The sequence below is a fragment of the Sorex araneus genome, chromosome 2 (genome assembly GCF_027595985.1).
Source record: "Sorex araneus isolate mSorAra2 chromosome 2, mSorAra2.pri, whole genome shotgun sequence".
Taxonomy (NCBI): Eukaryota; Metazoa; Chordata; class Mammalia; order Eulipotyphla; family Soricidae; genus Sorex; species Sorex araneus.
Window position 1 is genome coordinate 7,228,242 of NC_073303.1, and position 17,356 is coordinate 7,245,597.

Below are 17,356 nucleotides of genomic sequence, written 5' to 3' on the forward strand. Positions count from 1 at the left end.
GTGAACCAAAGGCTTCAGCTTGGTGCGGGGGGCGGGGGGCGGAGGGGGCGAGGAACTGCGGGACGAAACCTTCGGTCCTCGGCCGGGGGATTGGTTTCCTCCCTGAATCACGCAGCAAAAAAATCCTTCTATCCTTCCCTCTTTCTGGGCTGTATTACTTCTTTGGTGCTTCCCCGATTTTCGAGCCCACTGGCGTCTAAGCAAATTCGATGATGCACAAAAACTCTCAATGTTGTTTTAATCGCAGACAACGTGGTCCTCAGGGTGGCGAAGCTCCTCTCCCTGACTTTCCCGGACTCTGCCTCAAGTTTCCCACCCAGACCCGGCGCAAACCCGGGCACTTGTTCCTCCTTCTGAAGCAAACACCTGGGTCTAGAAAATCCAACATTTTCCCAGCTGGTAAAATCAAAGATTTAGATCTGCTGTTCTCACCACCTTCACTGTGCTAGCGGGGAGAATGCAGATCCCCCAAGGTTCAGTCTTTTCCTACTGCGCTTCTGAATGAAATCGTGTGTGGATGTTACCAACAATGAGTCCACAGGTCACTCAACACCTAGTTAGAAAAAGTCAAACGCCCGTTGCGGAAGAAAAAGCAACTGCCGAAACCCGGGATTGAACCAGGGACCTTTAGATCTTCAGTCTAACGCTCTCCCAACTGAGCTATTTCGGCGACGAATACACAGCCTCTCTTTTTTGTAAGTTGCTCTTAAGTAACCTTTTCTTAAACCTGTTTTCAGGGTCTCAGAGAGACAGCGCAGTGGCTAGGACGTTTGCCTTGCACGCCGCCGGCCCGGGTTCAATCCCCCACGGCTCTTACGGTCCCCTCGCACACCGCCAAGAGCGGTTCCCAAAAGCAAAGCCAAGTAGTACGTCCTGAGCACCACCAGGTGGCCGCCCGACCAAAGAAGTGGTTTTGGATGATATATTGGGTGCGGGGCAGGGCAAATGATAAAAAAGAAAATTCATAGTTTCCTTTCCCATAAAGGAAATAAATGATAAAAGAAAATCCATAGTTTTTTTTTCTGAAAAGTAAATGAAACGTTTCCTCCTTTCAAAAATAATTGGGGAGCGGAGGGGTAGGAGGGACTTAAATCAACATAAAGATCAGATGATGGGGAAACGCAGTCTAATCTATGTTTCTGGAATATGTTCGGGGAAACAAAAAAATCAGAGTGAAGTCAAAAGGGAGAGGTGGTTCTACACTTCCTGGTGGTATGAATGGACGTTTCCTGGTGGTATGAATGGACGTTTCCTAGAACTCACTTGGGATCATTTCTAGTTTGGCATTCAAATATCTTTTATTACTTCTATTGTTTTTATTCTCCCCACCGCTTTTATTCTATTTTTTTTTTAATCTACACTTTTTTTGCTGTTTGTTTTGTTTTTGGCCACACTCTGGGGTTACTCCTGGTTCTCACTTAGGAATCACGCCCGGCAATTCTCAGGGGACCATATGGGATGCCAGGGATTGAATCCAGGTCAGTTGCGTGAAAGGAAAGTACCTTAAACAGGATCCATCTTACCTGCTTGAGGAGACACAGTGATAGTACAGCAGGTGGGACAATCAGTATCCCATAGTTCCCTGAGCACCACTGGAGGAATTCCTGAACGCAGAGCCAGGAGTAACCCCTGAGCAATTCCAGATGTGCACCCAGTTCATGGAAAAAGTACAGCTTGATGAAATTTACAAGTTTATACAAAACTCCTTGTAGTTAGGGTTAGGGTTAGCCAGTTAGCCACTATTGTAAACTTTCTCTCCATGTATTATATTGTTTTTCAACGTCACTGACAGTGAATCAGTCAGTAATTTTTTTTTCAGTCAGTATTCTTATATTGTGACTAGGCAACCCAAAGTTTAGCAGGGAAAGAAGGTAGCTCAAAAGAACAGCCGAGAAACAGGATGTTTCCAAAGCCTAAGGTACAGGATGCCTGGAGCACGCCTGCCAAAAAGACATCATCACACATTGCTCTTTCCAGCTGCCAAGTAGAATTTTTTCCCACCATTCAAGGCTAACCACAAACATCTGGCTTCTATACTAAAAATACGCTTGCTTACCTGGTAGACAGCAGACTGACGTTGCCAAGCAGACGGTGATGAGGAATGTTTAAAACCCTTTCCTGGACTCGGGTTCCAGGCTGTTCAGTACACCGAGACCCTCGCTCTCAGGCCGGACAGCCCCTGCGGACTAATAAAGGTCCTCAGTGTGGCTAATAAGCTCGTCAGAGACTTCGGTTAGCTCTCACTCCGAAGCGGTATCCGGGCCGCTGGCGCTCATGCTAGCCTTGTCCTTAATCTATGTTCTTATTTCCGTGAAAAAAGCAGTTTATAAACTTGTCCTGATTCCAGTTCATGACCGCAGCTGTGGTCGTAGCAGTCTGGGGCCCAAGCATGAAAAGATTGGGGTTCAGGGCGCGCCTCTGCTCTTCCTCAGCGCGGCTGGAGTGGCTCCTAGTGAAAATGAGAGTCAAGAGGCTGGAGAGATGTTAAAGCAAGGAAGGTGCTCGCCCTGAGTGCTGAAGACCTACGTTCAATTCCCAGCACCTCTACTGGTCCCCAAGCACCACCCGGAATGATCTAGAATGATCCTTCGTTTCATGTGACATAGAAGTATTAATCTTTTTTGGGTTTCATTTTGCTTTTGTTTGGGGGCCACCCCCATGCTCTGCAGCCCTTCAAAAATTCATTCTCAAGATGTAGCTTTTTTTTCTTTTACTAAAGGGGAGGAAAGAATAAAAACATCAGAAATAATAAAAGATACCTGGGCGCCAAACTAGAAATGAAGTATTTTCATTTATGAAAATATTGAAGAACTTGGGAACTGTAAATAAACACAGAGACTGCTGTCGCCCCTGCATCAAGGGCAAGCACCCCGGCCCCCTGCTCGGCCCTGCCTGCTCCCCACTGGGGGCCCTTCCCCCAGAAGCCTGAGAGATAGGGAAGCAAAGGCGGAGCCATGGCAGGCTCATAAAGAAGCCAGAAGAAGCTAGACCTGAGTTTCAGTTCTGGAATTCCTAGAATTGAGCACAGATATACCTATAACTGAGTCATGATTTCCCCGAACTGAGATAGTCATGATGAGGCCAACTAAGATGCAGGTAGGGAAGCCCCAGCTATGCAACCCTACTATAACTCTTATGTAACCCTTATGTAACTCCAACTTATAACCAGTTAGCTAAGTGTAAGTAGTGGAAAGCCCCTCAGACTGTGGCCAGAAAGTCCCTGTTATATAATATTACAGTATAAAAGCCCCTCAGTTCTGAGAGTTGGGGCCGCTTGTTCTGAGAAGACTGCCACTGTGTCAGTGAGTCAGATGAAGGCCCTAGCTCAAGTTAGCCAATAAAGACCCTTTGCTTATTGCATTGCAACTTGTCTTCATGTGTCTCGGGGAGATCTCAGTTTAAGAGCCTCCAGTTTGACACCTGCACCCCCACTCAGGGATGGGACCCCTGTACCACAGTGGGGAGGGAACATATTCTACAAACTCTAAGTACCTCCACTTGCAGGACGAACTGGCTACTGGCCCTCATTAGATCCCTTGTGGGCCTCATCATTCTTTTTCTTCTTGCCTCACATCTCCTTAAGTTTATCCCGTCTTGCATCCAAGAAACAGCCCCGGCCCCCCGCCTCCTGTGTTACCCAGCTGTTCCTTCATCATACCCCCTGCCAGGGCTCTCCCTGCTGATCCTGTTCCTGACTCTCTCCAGCCCCACCTCATCCTGCCGCATAGGAAGTAGCTTGGAACTAACCCCCCTCCACCCCTTTTATAAAGAAATAGCCAAAATATTGGGTCCTCGAAGGGGGCTCAGAATAGGGCACCTTGAAACCGCCCGTGAGCATCACCAGGGGGTTTCTTACTGCGGTTGGAATTCCTGAAAAGCCCTACTGACAACAGTAGGCCCCAGAGCCAGCCTACACCTCTCCATCGCCCTCTAACCTCGCATCCTTCCTCCCCCCACACCTCCTGTACTTCACTGTAAATCCACCCAAAAAATTCGGGGGCGACTTCACTGTCCTCTGTGAAGACCTGTGAACTCTGCCCAGGAGCACCCCAATAAATCTGCTTTGATTTTCCTCTCAGCCACCTATCTCTTTCAACCCGCTATACTCTCTCTCCAGCTCCCCACTGTGTTATTTTATTTGTTTATTCATTTATTTATTTATTTGTTTGTTTGTTTGTTTTGCTTTTTGGGTCACACCCGGAGATGCACAGGGGTTATTCCTGGTTCTGCACTTAGGAATTACTCCTGGTGGTGCTCGGGGGACCAATGGGATGCTTGACTCAAACCCAGGTCTGCCCCACCCTACCCACTGTGTTATTTTTAAAATGACTTAGTGCAGAGAGCCAGCATGCATGTGCCATCCCATACATCTAAGCAACAACCCCCATGACAAATGGAGTTATTAATATGAATAAATTTTTACTGCGTGTTGTTAAAAAAAAAAAGAGGTAGAAATCAGAAGGGAACACCTAGTAGAGACTATTGGGAGGACCCACTCAGGTTGAAAGCTGTGTGCCAAAAGTAGACTATAGACCGAACATGATGGCCACTCAATAAATACCTCTATTGCAAACTACAACATCCAACAGGAGAGAGAACAAAAGGGAATGCCCTGCCACAGAGGCAGGGTGGGGTGGTGGGGGTTGGGGTGGGGGTGGTGGGAGGGATACTGGGAACATTGATTGAGGAGAATGGGCATGGTGGAGGGATATAAATGAAATGTAAACATGAAAGTTCATAAGTTTGTAATTGTACCTCATAGTGATTCATTAATAAAAAATTTTTTAAAAGAAAAAAAATAAAAATAAAAAATAAAATGACAGTGATTTTTTTTTTTTTTTGGGTTACACCAGAGATGCTCAGGGGTTACTCTTGGCTTTGCACTCAGGAATTACTCCTGGCAGTGCTTGGGGGACCATATGGGATGCCGGGGATTGAACCCAGGTCGGCCGCGTGCAAGGCAAACGCCCTACCCGCGTGCTATCGCTCCAGCCCTTCACTTTCTTTTTATGGATTTTTTTCTACTACTTTTAGGATTTCCTTCCTTTTACTTTCTTCAAGCTCATCTGCTCTTTACTTGGCATCTTGAAATGGAAGTGTTGCCCACGGCTCAGTAAAGTGGGGCACCAGGGAGGAGGACTCAAGGAAAGAGTGCTCGCACCCTGCTCTACTCCACCCTGCTGGCCACCCACCACAGGAAAACTCCTGGTGAATCCCAGGCATCTACATGGCACGGACCCTCACGTCCCACGAGGCGGCCACCCAGCGGCGCCTGGAATCCGCTTGTTCTGGCCTGGAACTGGGGCAGGGACAGGTGGGGGGGATAATCCCACTGGCTTATTTCTCAAGCTGGCTCAAGGATCTGCTCTTTGCAGGAAAGGAAAGTCAGTCCTAGACCTTACCCAAGCTTTCCAGGCCCCCATTAGGCGTCATGCCTGAGCACAGGGCCAGGAGTAAGCCCTGAGCATGCTACGGGTGGGACCCAATGTTTGGTGTATGTATATATATATATATACATTGTATATATATATGTATATGTATGTATATCTATCTATCTATATATGGTTTTGTGATGAAGCACATATTTCAGCATCCTCTTTTCCTGGTTCTTCTCCAACTCCGCCTTGGGTCACATCCATGTAGGCCCTGGTTGATGCTTCCCTCAGTCTGACCCAAGACCTTCCCCCGTGGCCCTCTGCCTCGCTTCAAAGGCACTTGCTCGGGGACTCTGGTGCTACCAACCCTGTATGGATCCGCGCCACCAGCACCTACCCTGGCTGTCACCCCCTCCTCACTTATTCTACTTTCATTTTTCGTTTTCTCTATAAAATTAGTAAGTCGGGCTCTGGGATGTGCCTGAAGAATAAAGCGCATGCCTTGTTGGATAAAACTTGGGTTCAATCCCTAGCAAGCAACAAGAAGAAGAAGAAGTAAAACTTGTCACCATGGGCGGGAGCGGGGGCAGTTAGGACAGAGTTAGGCAGTTAGACAGTTAGACCACTATAGCAATGAGATTAGGAAGTGATCACTCTGGACAAGAACTGAGTCCTGCGAGGAGGTAAAGGGACCTACATGATAACCTCTCAGTACCTGTATTACAAACCATAGTGCCAGAGAGAGAGAGAGAGAGAGAGAGAGAGAGAGAGAGAGAGAGAGAGAGAGAGAGAGAGAGAGAAGTGCCTGCCATATGCTATAGAGGCAGGTGTGGGTGGGAGGGGAGCTGTGGACAATGGTGGTGGGAACTGTACAGTGGTGCAGGGATGGGTTGGAACATTGAATAATTGAAATGCTTCATGAACAGCCTTGTAACTGTGTATCTCAGAAATTTGATTAAAAAAAAAATTTCAGGGCTAGAGCTATAGCACAGCGGGTACAGCGTTTGCCTTGCACATGGCCGACCAGGGTTTGATGCCCAGCATCCCATAGGGTCCCCTGAGCACTGACAGGAGTAATTCCTGAGTGCAGAGCCAGGAATAACCCCTGTGCATCACCAGGTGTTATCACCACATTGCTTAGTTGCCCATTAAAAAAGTTTCTTTGAAGAAGAATACTTTTCTTTCAAGAGATTTACTGTACGGCATGTAGAACCCTGCAACAGCCAACGCAGGTTCGATCCCTGGCACTCTCCATGGTCCACCAAGGCTCGCCAGGAATGATCCAGGAGAATGAACTCAGAGGCAGGTGTGGCCCAAACCCACCACCCTAAAAAAAAAAAATAGTAATAATAATAAAGAGACTTAATTAGGGGCTGGAGACACAGTACAGTGGGTAGGACACTGCCCTCACACGGGTTGACCTGCAATCAATCTCTAGCACCCCATCTGGTCCCCAGAGCCCTGCCGGGAGTTACCCCTGAGTGTGGAGCTGGGAGTAAGCCCTGAACACTGCTGGGTGCGCCATCTCCCTCACCTTCCCCCGATGAAAAAGAGATTTATTTAGAGAGTTGTAAGTGGGGAGAGAAGTACTGTGCTCAGAGGTCACCAGCTGACTTCTCCAGTGAGGACAAAAGTGGACTACATAGCTCAACGCAAGAGTGGCCAATCACCAAGTGCCGGGGCGGAGAATGAGTCTATTTTTTATAATGATTAATTCACTGTATTTTTTTTTCTTTTTGGGTCACACCCAGCGATGCACAAGGCTTACTCCTGGCTCTGCACTCAGGAATTACCCCTGGCGGTGCTCAAGGGACCATATGGGATGCTGGGAATCGAACCCAGGTTGTCTGCGTGCAAGGCAAATGCCCTACCCACTGTGCTATTGCTCCAGCTCCTCACTATATTTTTTTCATACTAGAATTCAACCTCCAGAGTTTCCTCTTTGTAATTATTTATTCTGAGGGGCACACCTCTTTTTAATTTAACCCCATAGCCTTGGCATGGAGAATGGTCCTGGCAGGAAGGGGGTACTGGACACTGCGTATTGGGGAATGGCAGCATCTGGCATGATCAGGCCAGGAGCACTGAACTTGAGCTTGGTCATTTCCGGCCTGTGGATGGTACCGACCCGCCGGGATTGTCCTGGGGCAGAAGTGTCCAGCGGTCAGCAAGTGGCAGAACTGAGGGTTCGAATGAAAGAACTAGGTGAAGATATTCCAGTCCCCAGTGTTTAGGGGCGCTGTGATGGAGGGTGTCCGGCATCGTGTCCTCATGAGCAGAGAAGGGGTGGCTGGGAACGGCCGTGGGGAAGGGCCGGGGAGGCAAGGGCAGCCTAGGGAATGGAACAGAATCCCAGAGAGACTGGACAAAACTGGGCAGTCCTGAATCTTTTGTTTCAGACATGGTGTAGGATGAATGAAACTCTCCAAACACGTGTTTATTTTCGGATGAAATTGGGAAACAATTCCATAGCCCATCATCACGCGTTAGGAAATGGTTTCTGTGACCCTGGCGTTGGCGCTCTGGCCAAAGCACCGATTACAGGGTGGTGGGCTCAGGCCCCTCGCGAAGCTGTCCGGGTGCACCCTTGGCACAGCGGGGAGCCTCCGTGAACGCTGCAGAAATTGGCAGAGCCCACCTTCCTGGCTGGGTCCCCAAGAGCCCAGGAGCCTCTTAGAGACAGGAGAGGAGGAGGAGAGGCGGCCCGGCCGGGCCAAGAGCGAGCACGCGGGCAGCCCGGGTTCGACCTAGCTCCTGTGGCCGGGCCAAGAGCGAGCACGCGGGCAGCCCGGGTTCGACCTGGCTCCTGTCGCAGTGTGAAAACGGTTACTCTCAGGTCTGTCTCCTCACGGAAAAGAGAACCAAGCTCTCTTCCCTCTTGCGGGAAGGCGTTTGCAGGGGGAAGGTAGGGGAGGATGAGCAGCCGCCCGCGACCACTGACACCGCAAAGGGAAGAAAACATGCTCCAGGTGAGGCTCGAACTCACAACCTCGGCATCACCCGCACATATACTGCTGTATAAGTACCGCGCGCTAACCGATTGCGCCACTGGAGCATGCTTTCCCCGCGCTGGCGGCGCGCTCTCTACACTCCCGCGCCAGGCGGCGACCCCCCCCCCCCCTCCCCCACACACTGCGTCCCGTGCCCCCCCCACCCACACGCCCTCCCGCGAACGCGCGCGGGGCCCGTGATCGCGCCTACCTGGGCGGGCGGGGGTCCCGCATTCTCCCCGCGGCGCCCCCACATCCTCGGGGCCCGCGGGCGCCGCGCACTGGGAGACCCTCGAGCCGCACTGCTGCCCGCGGAGCCGCCGGCGCTCGGGGTGGGGGGCGTGGGGGGGGTCGAGCCCGGCTCCCCCCGCCCGCCCTGCGCTCAGATCCCCTCGGGTCCCGCGGCTCGGCCTTGCCCCCCTTCCCGGCACGGGCCTGCATCAGGGCCACGGAGCAGTCGCTACCCTTCGTGGTTAAGGCTCTGCACCGGGGGACGCGTCGGTCCAGGCAGACGACACTGGAATGCATCTGCCCGTGGACGGTGGCCCTGCAGCTGCTCGGTTTCCCCGCTGCACTGCGCCTGCCGGAACTTGCATGGTGATGGACTGAAGTTATCAGCTGCTTTCTTCAAGGTCACTCTGTTAGGGTCCGGTGCGGAGAATTTCCCCCTCTCGGAACGTGCACAAAGAGTTCAGCCAGTAATGCAACACGCAAGCGGAGCGTATTCAGCCAGCGAGCTGGGGTCAAGCTTCTCGGCACGCAGGCCCAAGCAAGACCCCCAGGAAGCGAAAAGCTGCTGGTTTTATAGTTACTGCTTACACCACAGCCCGCGCTTACACATTCAAACAAGAATGTAAGTGAAAATTGCAAGTTTCATTCCTCATCTCCAACAGTACAAACAGACAGTTCCAGACGGGTCAGGGGTCACTACGACATGCTTCAGGCCGTCCTGGCAGCTGTTTGTCCTGCCCATTTCTAGGTGGCCTCTATAGATAGCTGCTAGGGGTTAGGAAACTATTTGCCAAGGCCGAGTTTCCAGCAAGGGGGGAGGGGGAGAAGTGGGGTTTTAAGAAAAACAAAAAGGTTTAAGTAAAACAAAACGTGAAGCAGGAACAGGCCTGATGGAGTTGCTCCTGCCCGGCTCCGTGTCCAACAACTCTATTTCTCTAGAGTGTAAGAAAAATTTATCCAAGGGCAGATAAAAGCCACACCCGGAAGGGTCAGCATGTAATGCCAGGGGCCCCGGCGTTCCGGTGGAAGGTGCGTCAATCTCTCCTGTCTAACTCAGTCTTCCACAGGGTGTTCTATTCTCAAATAAATAATTTCAGCTTAAACGAACTACAGTAGCAGTGAACTGCACGCTGTCATCTTTCCTTACAGGCACGAAGCAGCCACCGGGTGTTTATATATATGTATCTGTAAAACAAAATATTTCCCTCTAACATTGGTTGCCTCCTACTTTGAACCCCATCAAATGCGGTGCGGTATTCTTGGAGTATAGGTGGTGTGTGGTCTGAAGTGTTGACAGCCACGCCATCCAGGAACAGGCTCAGTGGTGGGTGAGGCTGGGCCCCACTGGGTGGACAGCGGCTGTGAGTGTGGCAGCGGTTGAGTTCTGGAGGTTTCCGGCTGCCAGGGCTCGTTCGGTCCCTTGGGGCGGGAAGGGGTCTCACCCGCCAACCCTCCGGGGTGCCCCGAGTGAAACAGCCTGGCGCGGGGTCCCGCAGCACAGTTATGGCGAGTGTCATGTTATGTTCCCCTCCGGGAGAGAAGGACATGTGACTCAATGAGAAGGATCTTTTTGTTCTCATGTACCTGTTGGCAAACATGAAGAAACGCTATACTCATCCTTAAATATCTCAGTATGTCTGTTCTGTAGCGATTTTGTTACTTCTAGATGTAAACTCAGAAATTCCAAGTTTTTTCTGGAATCTTGCCCCCCCCCCCCCCCCCCGACAGAGTCGAGTCTCACCCTTTGATCTAACTACAGTCAGTTTCCTCTGAGACTCTTCTAAACAGGGCCTTGCCCTGGGCTCTGCCTTTGGACTGTGAGCCAAGATTAGCAGAAATTCCCCACCCTTGATATCCGAGCAGATTCCTCAGGCTTCACCCTGGATATCTAAATCCTAGGCCAGTGTAGGAAGAATTCCTGAGGGCTTACTAACTCTCCACCCACCAACTCCTGTTTCTTGGTCATAAATCACCAGTTATTGGGCTATATTTGGAGAGCTTTCTCTATCCTCTATTGTCATCTTTGTGACCCAAAAAGATGACACCCCCGCAAAGAAAAAAAAAACGGCCTGTTTAATGCAAAGCTGCTAGCATACTTATAGAACATCTGAGGGGGTTCAAGATATAGGACTGCTTCACCCCTCATTTAAAGAGGTAAAGCATTTGGAGGGATTAACTCAAGGAGACATTCTAGGGGCTCTATGGAGAGATTCGCCCAGGGGCAACAAGCATTATATTGCTTTTCTCTTTCCCTGGCTACTAGTAATATTAAACAATTAAGTTTACTTCTTATTAATACTTGCAGTTATTTGAATAAACACAGTAAGAAATATAGATTCCAAAACTTAGTTCTCTGGGCTTCTACCGTAAATCCCAGACTAGGTTCTCAGGCCAGTTCAGCTTGTCCTTCCCCATGGAGGTCCTGTCTCTTAAGTCATAACGGCTTGCATCAAGACTGTGTTTTTATGCTTCCAGATTGTCCCATTTCGATGATGGAGAAGCTTCACCCATCTCCTCGGGTCCATCCAAGTCCCACGGTGGGACCTCCCTTTGTGGGGTATTAGGAACTACAGCAACTGACGCCTGAGTCAAGTAATTATGACGGATACCCAAGAGTAGATATATTTGAGTCCATCATCATCATCCCATTCATCATCAAATTTCTCGAGTGGTCTCAGTAACGTCTCCATTGGTCCTAGCTCTGAGATTTTAGAAACTCTCCTTACTCATCCTTCCCAACAATGCCGCATTGGAGGCTCTTTCAGGGCCAGGGGAATGAGACCCAGCATTGTTACTGGTTTTGGCATATGAATACACCACAGGGAGTTTTCGAGGCTCTCCCACATGGGCAGGAAACTCAGTAGCTTGCCAGGTTCTTCCAGAGGGAGAACTAGGCTATAAGATGTCTCAAGGCCACAAAGTGGCTGCACGGTTCCGGGACCTTGCTTTTAAGTCTCTGGATGTTGGCCGTTGATGGGATTACGGGGTGCGTTGGGCGGGGGGCAGTCCCTAGGTGTGACCACCTAGCTACTGGAAAATGGGGGATCTGGGCAGAAGAGGCCCAGTCCCAGTCCGAGCAGGCTTGGAGGTCTCAGCCCAGGTCCCACACACCTGGGATCCTCTGCCAGTACCTTCATGCTTGAGGCTTGTCTGAACATGTGGAGAGGGGCCTTGAACATGGCTGTGGCTAAGGCTCTGGAGGTCTTCGGCCGCAAATTGATTGCTGAGTCCATCAATTACCAAATATTAGAAGCATAGCATTAACAGTACTACTGTGTTTCAGCATAGAACACTGTCTATAATTAAATATGAAAAGGCTACAGGGGAAATAGAAAAGCAAGTAGGGGCCGGAGCAATAGTACAGCAGATACTTGCAAGTGACAGACCCGGGGCTCGAGTCACATATAGTTTCCCCCACCCCGGAGAACTGCCAGGAGTGATTCCTGAGTGCAGAGCCAGGAGCATCATTGAGCATCATTGGGTGTGACCCAAGCCCCCCCCCAAAAAAAATTTAGGGGCCAGAGAGATAGCACAGCAGGGAGGTCATTATTTGCCTTGCATGAGGCAGACCTGGGTTTGATCCCCGGTATCCCATATAGTCCCCTGAGCACTGCCAGGAGTAATTCCCGAGTGCAGAGACGGGAGTAACCCCTGAGCATCACCGGGTGTTACCCAAAAAAGCAAAAAAATAAGAACAAATAGATAAATTTTTTAAAAAGCAAGCAACTAATTCACTACAAATACAAACTCCAGAATCACCAGAAAATTTAACTTACAAGTAGCCAAGACTGACTTGGGGAATGTAACAATGAAAGGTAAAGCACAAGGAGAGGTTAAAATAATCTCAGGGGATTAGGGGTGCTCATGAGAGCACTATAAGCTTCCCTGGGGGTTGGAAAAGGGACAATTCACTGATGAAGCCTAAAGCACTTAGGGTTAATATCCAACACCTGTGATTTATTTTGTCTTAAATAAGATTGTTAAGAGACAAATTTCAAAACAGGATAAAAATCACTATGTTTATGTAAAGAGAGAAAAAGTAAAGAAATAAAAACGGGGGCTAGAGTGATACCACAGCAGGTAGGGCATTTGCCTTGCATGCGGCTGACCTGGGTTCAATTCCCAGCATCCCATATGGTCCCCCAGCACCGCCAGGAGTAATCCCTGAGTGCATGAGCCAGGAGTAACCTCTGTGCATTGCTGGGTGTGACCCTAAAAGCAAAAAAAAAAGTTAAAAAAAAACGGACACACAGTAGGGCTGGAAAGATGGTGCTGTAGGCAAGGTGCTTGCCTTGCACATACAGACCTGGGTTTAACCCTCAGCACCGCATGTAGTTCCCTGAGCACTGTCCAGAGTGAGCACATGTGGGGAACAGCTTAAAAAACAGGAAGAGCTAATAATAACCCACTCACATCCCCGAAGGGGAATATTTTCTTTTGGAGCCACCCCAGTCAGGGATTACCTCTGGCTCTGTGCTCAGGGATCACTCCTGGGGGTGCCCAGGATTAACCCCTGTGCAATCTCTTCAGTCGTTCTGGGGAGTAACTCTTACAATACTGTTCGGGGCCCCCCCTGAACAACTTTTAACTCTCTGAGTTGGCCACACGCAACCTCCAGAAATTCATCAGAGTCTCCAGCCATCCCACCCTGAACGTGTCCAATTGTGTCTGATTTCGAAGAGATTCAGTAGTTCACCGAGTTTGGGTTTTCTGATTACTGTTCATGACCCTGCCGTATCTGGTTCTCCGTGAAAGGACCATTGATCAGTCCAATCGTGGGGGTAGGTAGGGTTTTAATGCTATAGTCTCAGGATTTGATCTCTCTCAGGAAGGAGATGTAGCCAGGTTGGGGGTGGAGAGGCGAACAGGAGGCCCACTTGGCTGCTGGTGCCATCTGGTTTGTTCCCTCCCCCTGAGGTAGATTATCATCTCAAAGGGTGGTCAGGCTGGTACCTTTGGCTCCGTCCTGCTGAGAAGGAATCAGATGGCACGGCTTGCCCTCTCGGAGCGCTGTAACAGGTCTCGCTTTAAGGCAGCAGGCCTGAGCTTCTGTTTCCCCCATCCTCCTCCTCAAAGAATTCCTTGACACGGTCCTTGGTTGAAGCTGGAAATCCCCTAGCCGCCTCCAGCCAGTCCTGAGATAAGTAGGATATCTCTGGGCACAGCAGGGGGCATGACCAATTAGCTCACTGACTTGTGACCGCTTCCTACAATTCTTGGGAAAACTGCCGAACATTGCTTATGTAAGAATATGCCATGTAATGTTCCCTGCAACTTGGGTCGGGATCCCTGTCGGATCCTAGCTGGAGCTAGCAACAGAGTGCCCTGCATGCGCATCCTCGCGTCTCGTCTGGTCAGTGTGTGAGCGAAACTCCCTTCCCGGGACAGAGAAGTCTAAGCAATGAGTTAGTCTGGACAACCCAAAAGAAAGGGTTTCTCCGCCTTTTATTAGATTCAACCTCTATCCCCCCCCCCCCCCCCCCCGCTAGTCGCCTGTGAGCAATGAGTCAGCACAGGGAACACAGGAGTTCTGCTGGTGCCCTGCGGGCACGGGAACACCGCCAAGCAACGGCCTCGGGCTCCCGGCAACACCTGCTCCGTTTCACTCGACTTTCTCTTCGGGACTGTGTTAGGCTTATTTTAAGTCTCTGCAAGCCTGGAAGCCTCTACCCTAACAGTTTTCAGGCCCAGAGTTTAGGGGTGGACATTGAGGGGCCGATTTCCCACATCCACCCCTGAGCACTGTGGGTGAGTGTGACCCCAAAATCGATGCAAACAAATGCAACTTCATTTCCAGTTCCTTGGCTTCCAGATCAACCTTAACCTAATCACACACACAAAAACACAAGGGACTGAAAAAGCCCTTCCCTCCCTTCTGTTCCCTCTTTCCTTCCTTCCTTCCTTCCTTCCTTCCTCCCTCTCTTATCTTCCTTTCTTTTTTTCTCCTTCTGTTTGGTGGTCACACCTGTAGGTCAGTACGTCAGTGTCGGGGTGGACACACCTGCCCAGTCCCAGCTCCATGTGTTGAAATTTTTATTTTACCGAACATGACACCATCAAATGAGCAGATTTTTCTCATCACATCAAACTCCAGTGTCAGCAGATAGTGCAGACATTATAGTTATTAACACAACAAAAATATTACAAAGTTGGCTTTAGTTCTTTACTGAAAAGAAACTTCCAATTTAATTTACTAAAAAAGAAACTGATCTTATTAAATTATCTCCCAAGATTCCAGACAGCTAAGTTCCTACTTTTGACAGCCGTGTTTGAACAGCTCTGGGCGTCCTTTTCTGTGTCTAGGTTTTGGCGTCAGGAAACCACCATCCACTACCCCACTCCATTAACCCACTTGTTTAAAAAAAACCTAAGCTCACAGGCCCCAGTGAGATTCGAACTCACGACCCCTGGTTTACGAGACCAGTGCTCTAACCCCTGAGCTACGGAGCCCCAGCAAGCAGAGGTCCAGTCACTTCTGTTAAAACTGAGCCTATGTCCAACTCTGGGTTTTAGTTTCTCGACTTAGTTTTTAATTGGTTTGTAAAAACATCGACACTCAGTCGCCCTCTCCTTCCCGACAGCTGATAGAGGGGGCTGCAGCGTGCTGGGGCTGCAGCGTGCTGATGAGAGGGGCTTCACGGCGCAGCCTCCTCTCCGCTGTTCTTTTGCAGATTTACTCCCCAACATTCTCAGACTTAGGCTCTGAGTGCTTTGGAAGAAAGAGGTGGCGCGAGGGGTGGGGAGCGAGCGGAAGGCAGTGACCGCGGGGGACACCGAGCAAGGGAGAGGCCAGCTGCTGTAGCCGCGTCTCTGGGCTTGAAAGCTCCTTTGGAATCCCACATTCTCCACTGGGCGTCGCTGAAATCCACACAAGAATTCTGGCCAATGCACTGTAGCAAAGACAGCAGAAAACTGGGGTGGGGGCGGAAGGGGGGGGCTGTGACCCAGTGGTTGGACTGAGCCCAGACAAGCCATCACAGGCCAAGGTCCAGCCAAGAAACCCAGCAGAGTCCCAGATCTCCTGTCTCAAGTCGGCGGCTCTGAGTATCTCAGCCCAGCTCGGCCTGTCCCTGCTGGCTTCCGAGCTGGCTCAGAAGGAAACCGTGGTGCTTAGTGGCACAGATCCCAGTCACAGCCACAGGGCTACTGCTGAGCACGGTCATTTAGTGAAACAGCTGGGGAAATGAGGGGTCCCTGCTTGGGCAGTGGGGGAGCCCAGCTGTCTGCTGATCTCTGATCACAATCGTCCATCTCATGACTCCGAAGGCCAGAAAGAAGGTCTCACAGAGGAAGACAGTCACTCACTCCATCCACCCTGCCACCCTCCGGGGTCCAAAGCCAATAATGTCTCTGTGTAATCAGGAGTACACCAACAAGACATGGGCATATTAATGAAGGTCTGAGCTAGGGAGGGGAAGGGAACGTGAGGTCAATCATCCCAATTTTCCCTCAGCAATTTCCTGAACCTCTTTAGAACTAAAGGTTCATCTCTTGCTTACTGAAAGAATTTGTTCAGGTTCTCCAGAATCCTAAACTTGCCTGAAGAGAAAACACCCTGTCTACAGAAATCCACCCAAATATCAGAAAAAAAAAATGAAGGCAGACTCAAGAAAAATATCAAGGGGGTATGGTGCCACCCGCAGGTCAACCTGTACCTGCGGGGCAAATGCATCAGCAGCCTGATGGTGCCTTCAGACTTCCTGATACCCCAAAATTGCCGCTGTGTCTTTGGTCAGATCCCAACACCTTGGGGCCAAGTTTACCAAGAAATTAAATGGCCAAAAATTAGGTATGTGGGAGCCACACCCACAAACCACCTCCGGCTCAGCTATACAAGCTCATTTATTGGCCTTATTTCATAGACTCATAAACAAACCTCAAAAGAGAGAGAGAGAAAAAACATAGCAAGTAAATTCATGGTCCTGAAATAGAATGCATTAGCAAGCATATGGTCATGAGTTTAAGTCCCTGGCATCCCACATGCACCAATCCTGGTAACTATTGTATGGTCTCTCAATCCTGCTGTTTGTGATCCCCTCAGTGCCACAAGCCATTACTGGCTGCATCACAGCCAGGTTTGTGTAAGCAGCTGGGGGTAATGGCAGGGCAGGGAGCTGTGGCCAGATTGTGTACCTTACACATGACTGACTCCAGTTTCATCCCCAGCATTCATATGGTCTCCCAAGTACCACCAGGTGTGACTCCTGAGCACAAAGCCTATATGTTAGGCCTCTATGCCTGTTTTTAGTTGTGATCATTTGCAAAGATACAGGCATGCGAACCTTCAACAAATTAGTGCAAAATTTCAGTTGATGCATCTATTAAAGTGATGCATATATTAACTTTGTCTACTGCTGACAGCACTTAGGAGGTCAGAGACAATGTCTCTATCACATTAATTTAAAAATCACATTAATTAAAAAATGAAATTGCATTCAAAGACCAACATCTATAAGTAAAATTTAACTTTAAAAATGTAGTTTTACAACCATAGATGAAATTATGGTACTATAAGTGATTACTGGGCTGGAGATAAGCCCCTAAGCACCTTCATGTGTGGCTCAAAAAAATACCTTCCCCCCAAATTGAAATGATTACTGGGCCATGAATGTAGCTTACTAGTATCAGTAGCAGAGCACCTGCCTTGCATGTGCAAGGCCCTGGGTTTTGATCTGACAGTGTAAAAATAAAAAATATTACTCCCCCAAATTAAATGCACTACTTATTTTAGTGCCAGGGCCGGCAACCCCCTCCCACGGC

At 49.6% G+C, this 17,356-nt stretch overlaps 1 protein-coding gene and 3 non-coding genes across 6 annotated transcripts; all 4 read right to left on the reverse strand.

Annotated features, from left to right (window-relative positions):
- Positions 1 to 597: 597 nt before the first annotated feature.
- On the reverse strand, positions 598 to 670 carry TRNAF-GAA (transfer RNA phenylalanine (anticodon GAA)). Its single transcript has one exon. It is a non-coding gene; the product is annotated as a tRNA-Phe (tRNA).
- A 1,525-nt stretch (positions 671 to 2,195) lies between these two features.
- On the reverse strand, positions 2,196 to 9,242 carry LOC129402403 (uncharacterized). 3 transcript variants are annotated; one of them, XM_055128910.1, is made up of 2 exons: positions 8,577 to 9,242; positions 2,196 to 2,449 (listed from the first exon to the last, which is right to left on the reverse strand). In XM_055128910.1, the coding sequence occupies exons 1-2, from the start codon at positions 8,891 to 8,893 to the stop codon at positions 2,290 to 2,292; spliced, it is 477 nt and encodes a 158-aa protein (XP_054984885.1). In that variant the 5' UTR covers positions 8,894 to 9,242; the 3' UTR covers positions 2,196 to 2,289. The 3 variants fall into 3 exon arrangements, with proteins under 3 accessions (XP_054984885.1, XP_054984884.1, XP_054984883.1); XM_055128909.1 differs by having other exon boundaries at positions 2,196 to 2,473; XM_055128908.1 differs by lacking the exon at positions 2,196 to 2,449 and adding an exon at positions 7,823 to 8,311.
- Positions 8,337 to 8,430, reverse strand: TRNAI-UAU (transfer RNA isoleucine (anticodon UAU)). The gene is made up of 2 exons: positions 8,393 to 8,430; positions 8,337 to 8,372 (listed from the first exon to the last, which is right to left on the reverse strand). It is a non-coding gene; the product is annotated as a tRNA-Ile (tRNA).
- Positions 9,243 to 14,973: 5,731 nt separating the features above from the next.
- Positions 14,974 to 15,046, reverse strand: TRNAT-CGU (transfer RNA threonine (anticodon CGU)). Its single transcript has one exon. It is a non-coding gene; the product is annotated as a tRNA-Thr (tRNA).
- Between the last annotated feature and the right edge of the window lie 2,310 nt (positions 15,047 to 17,356).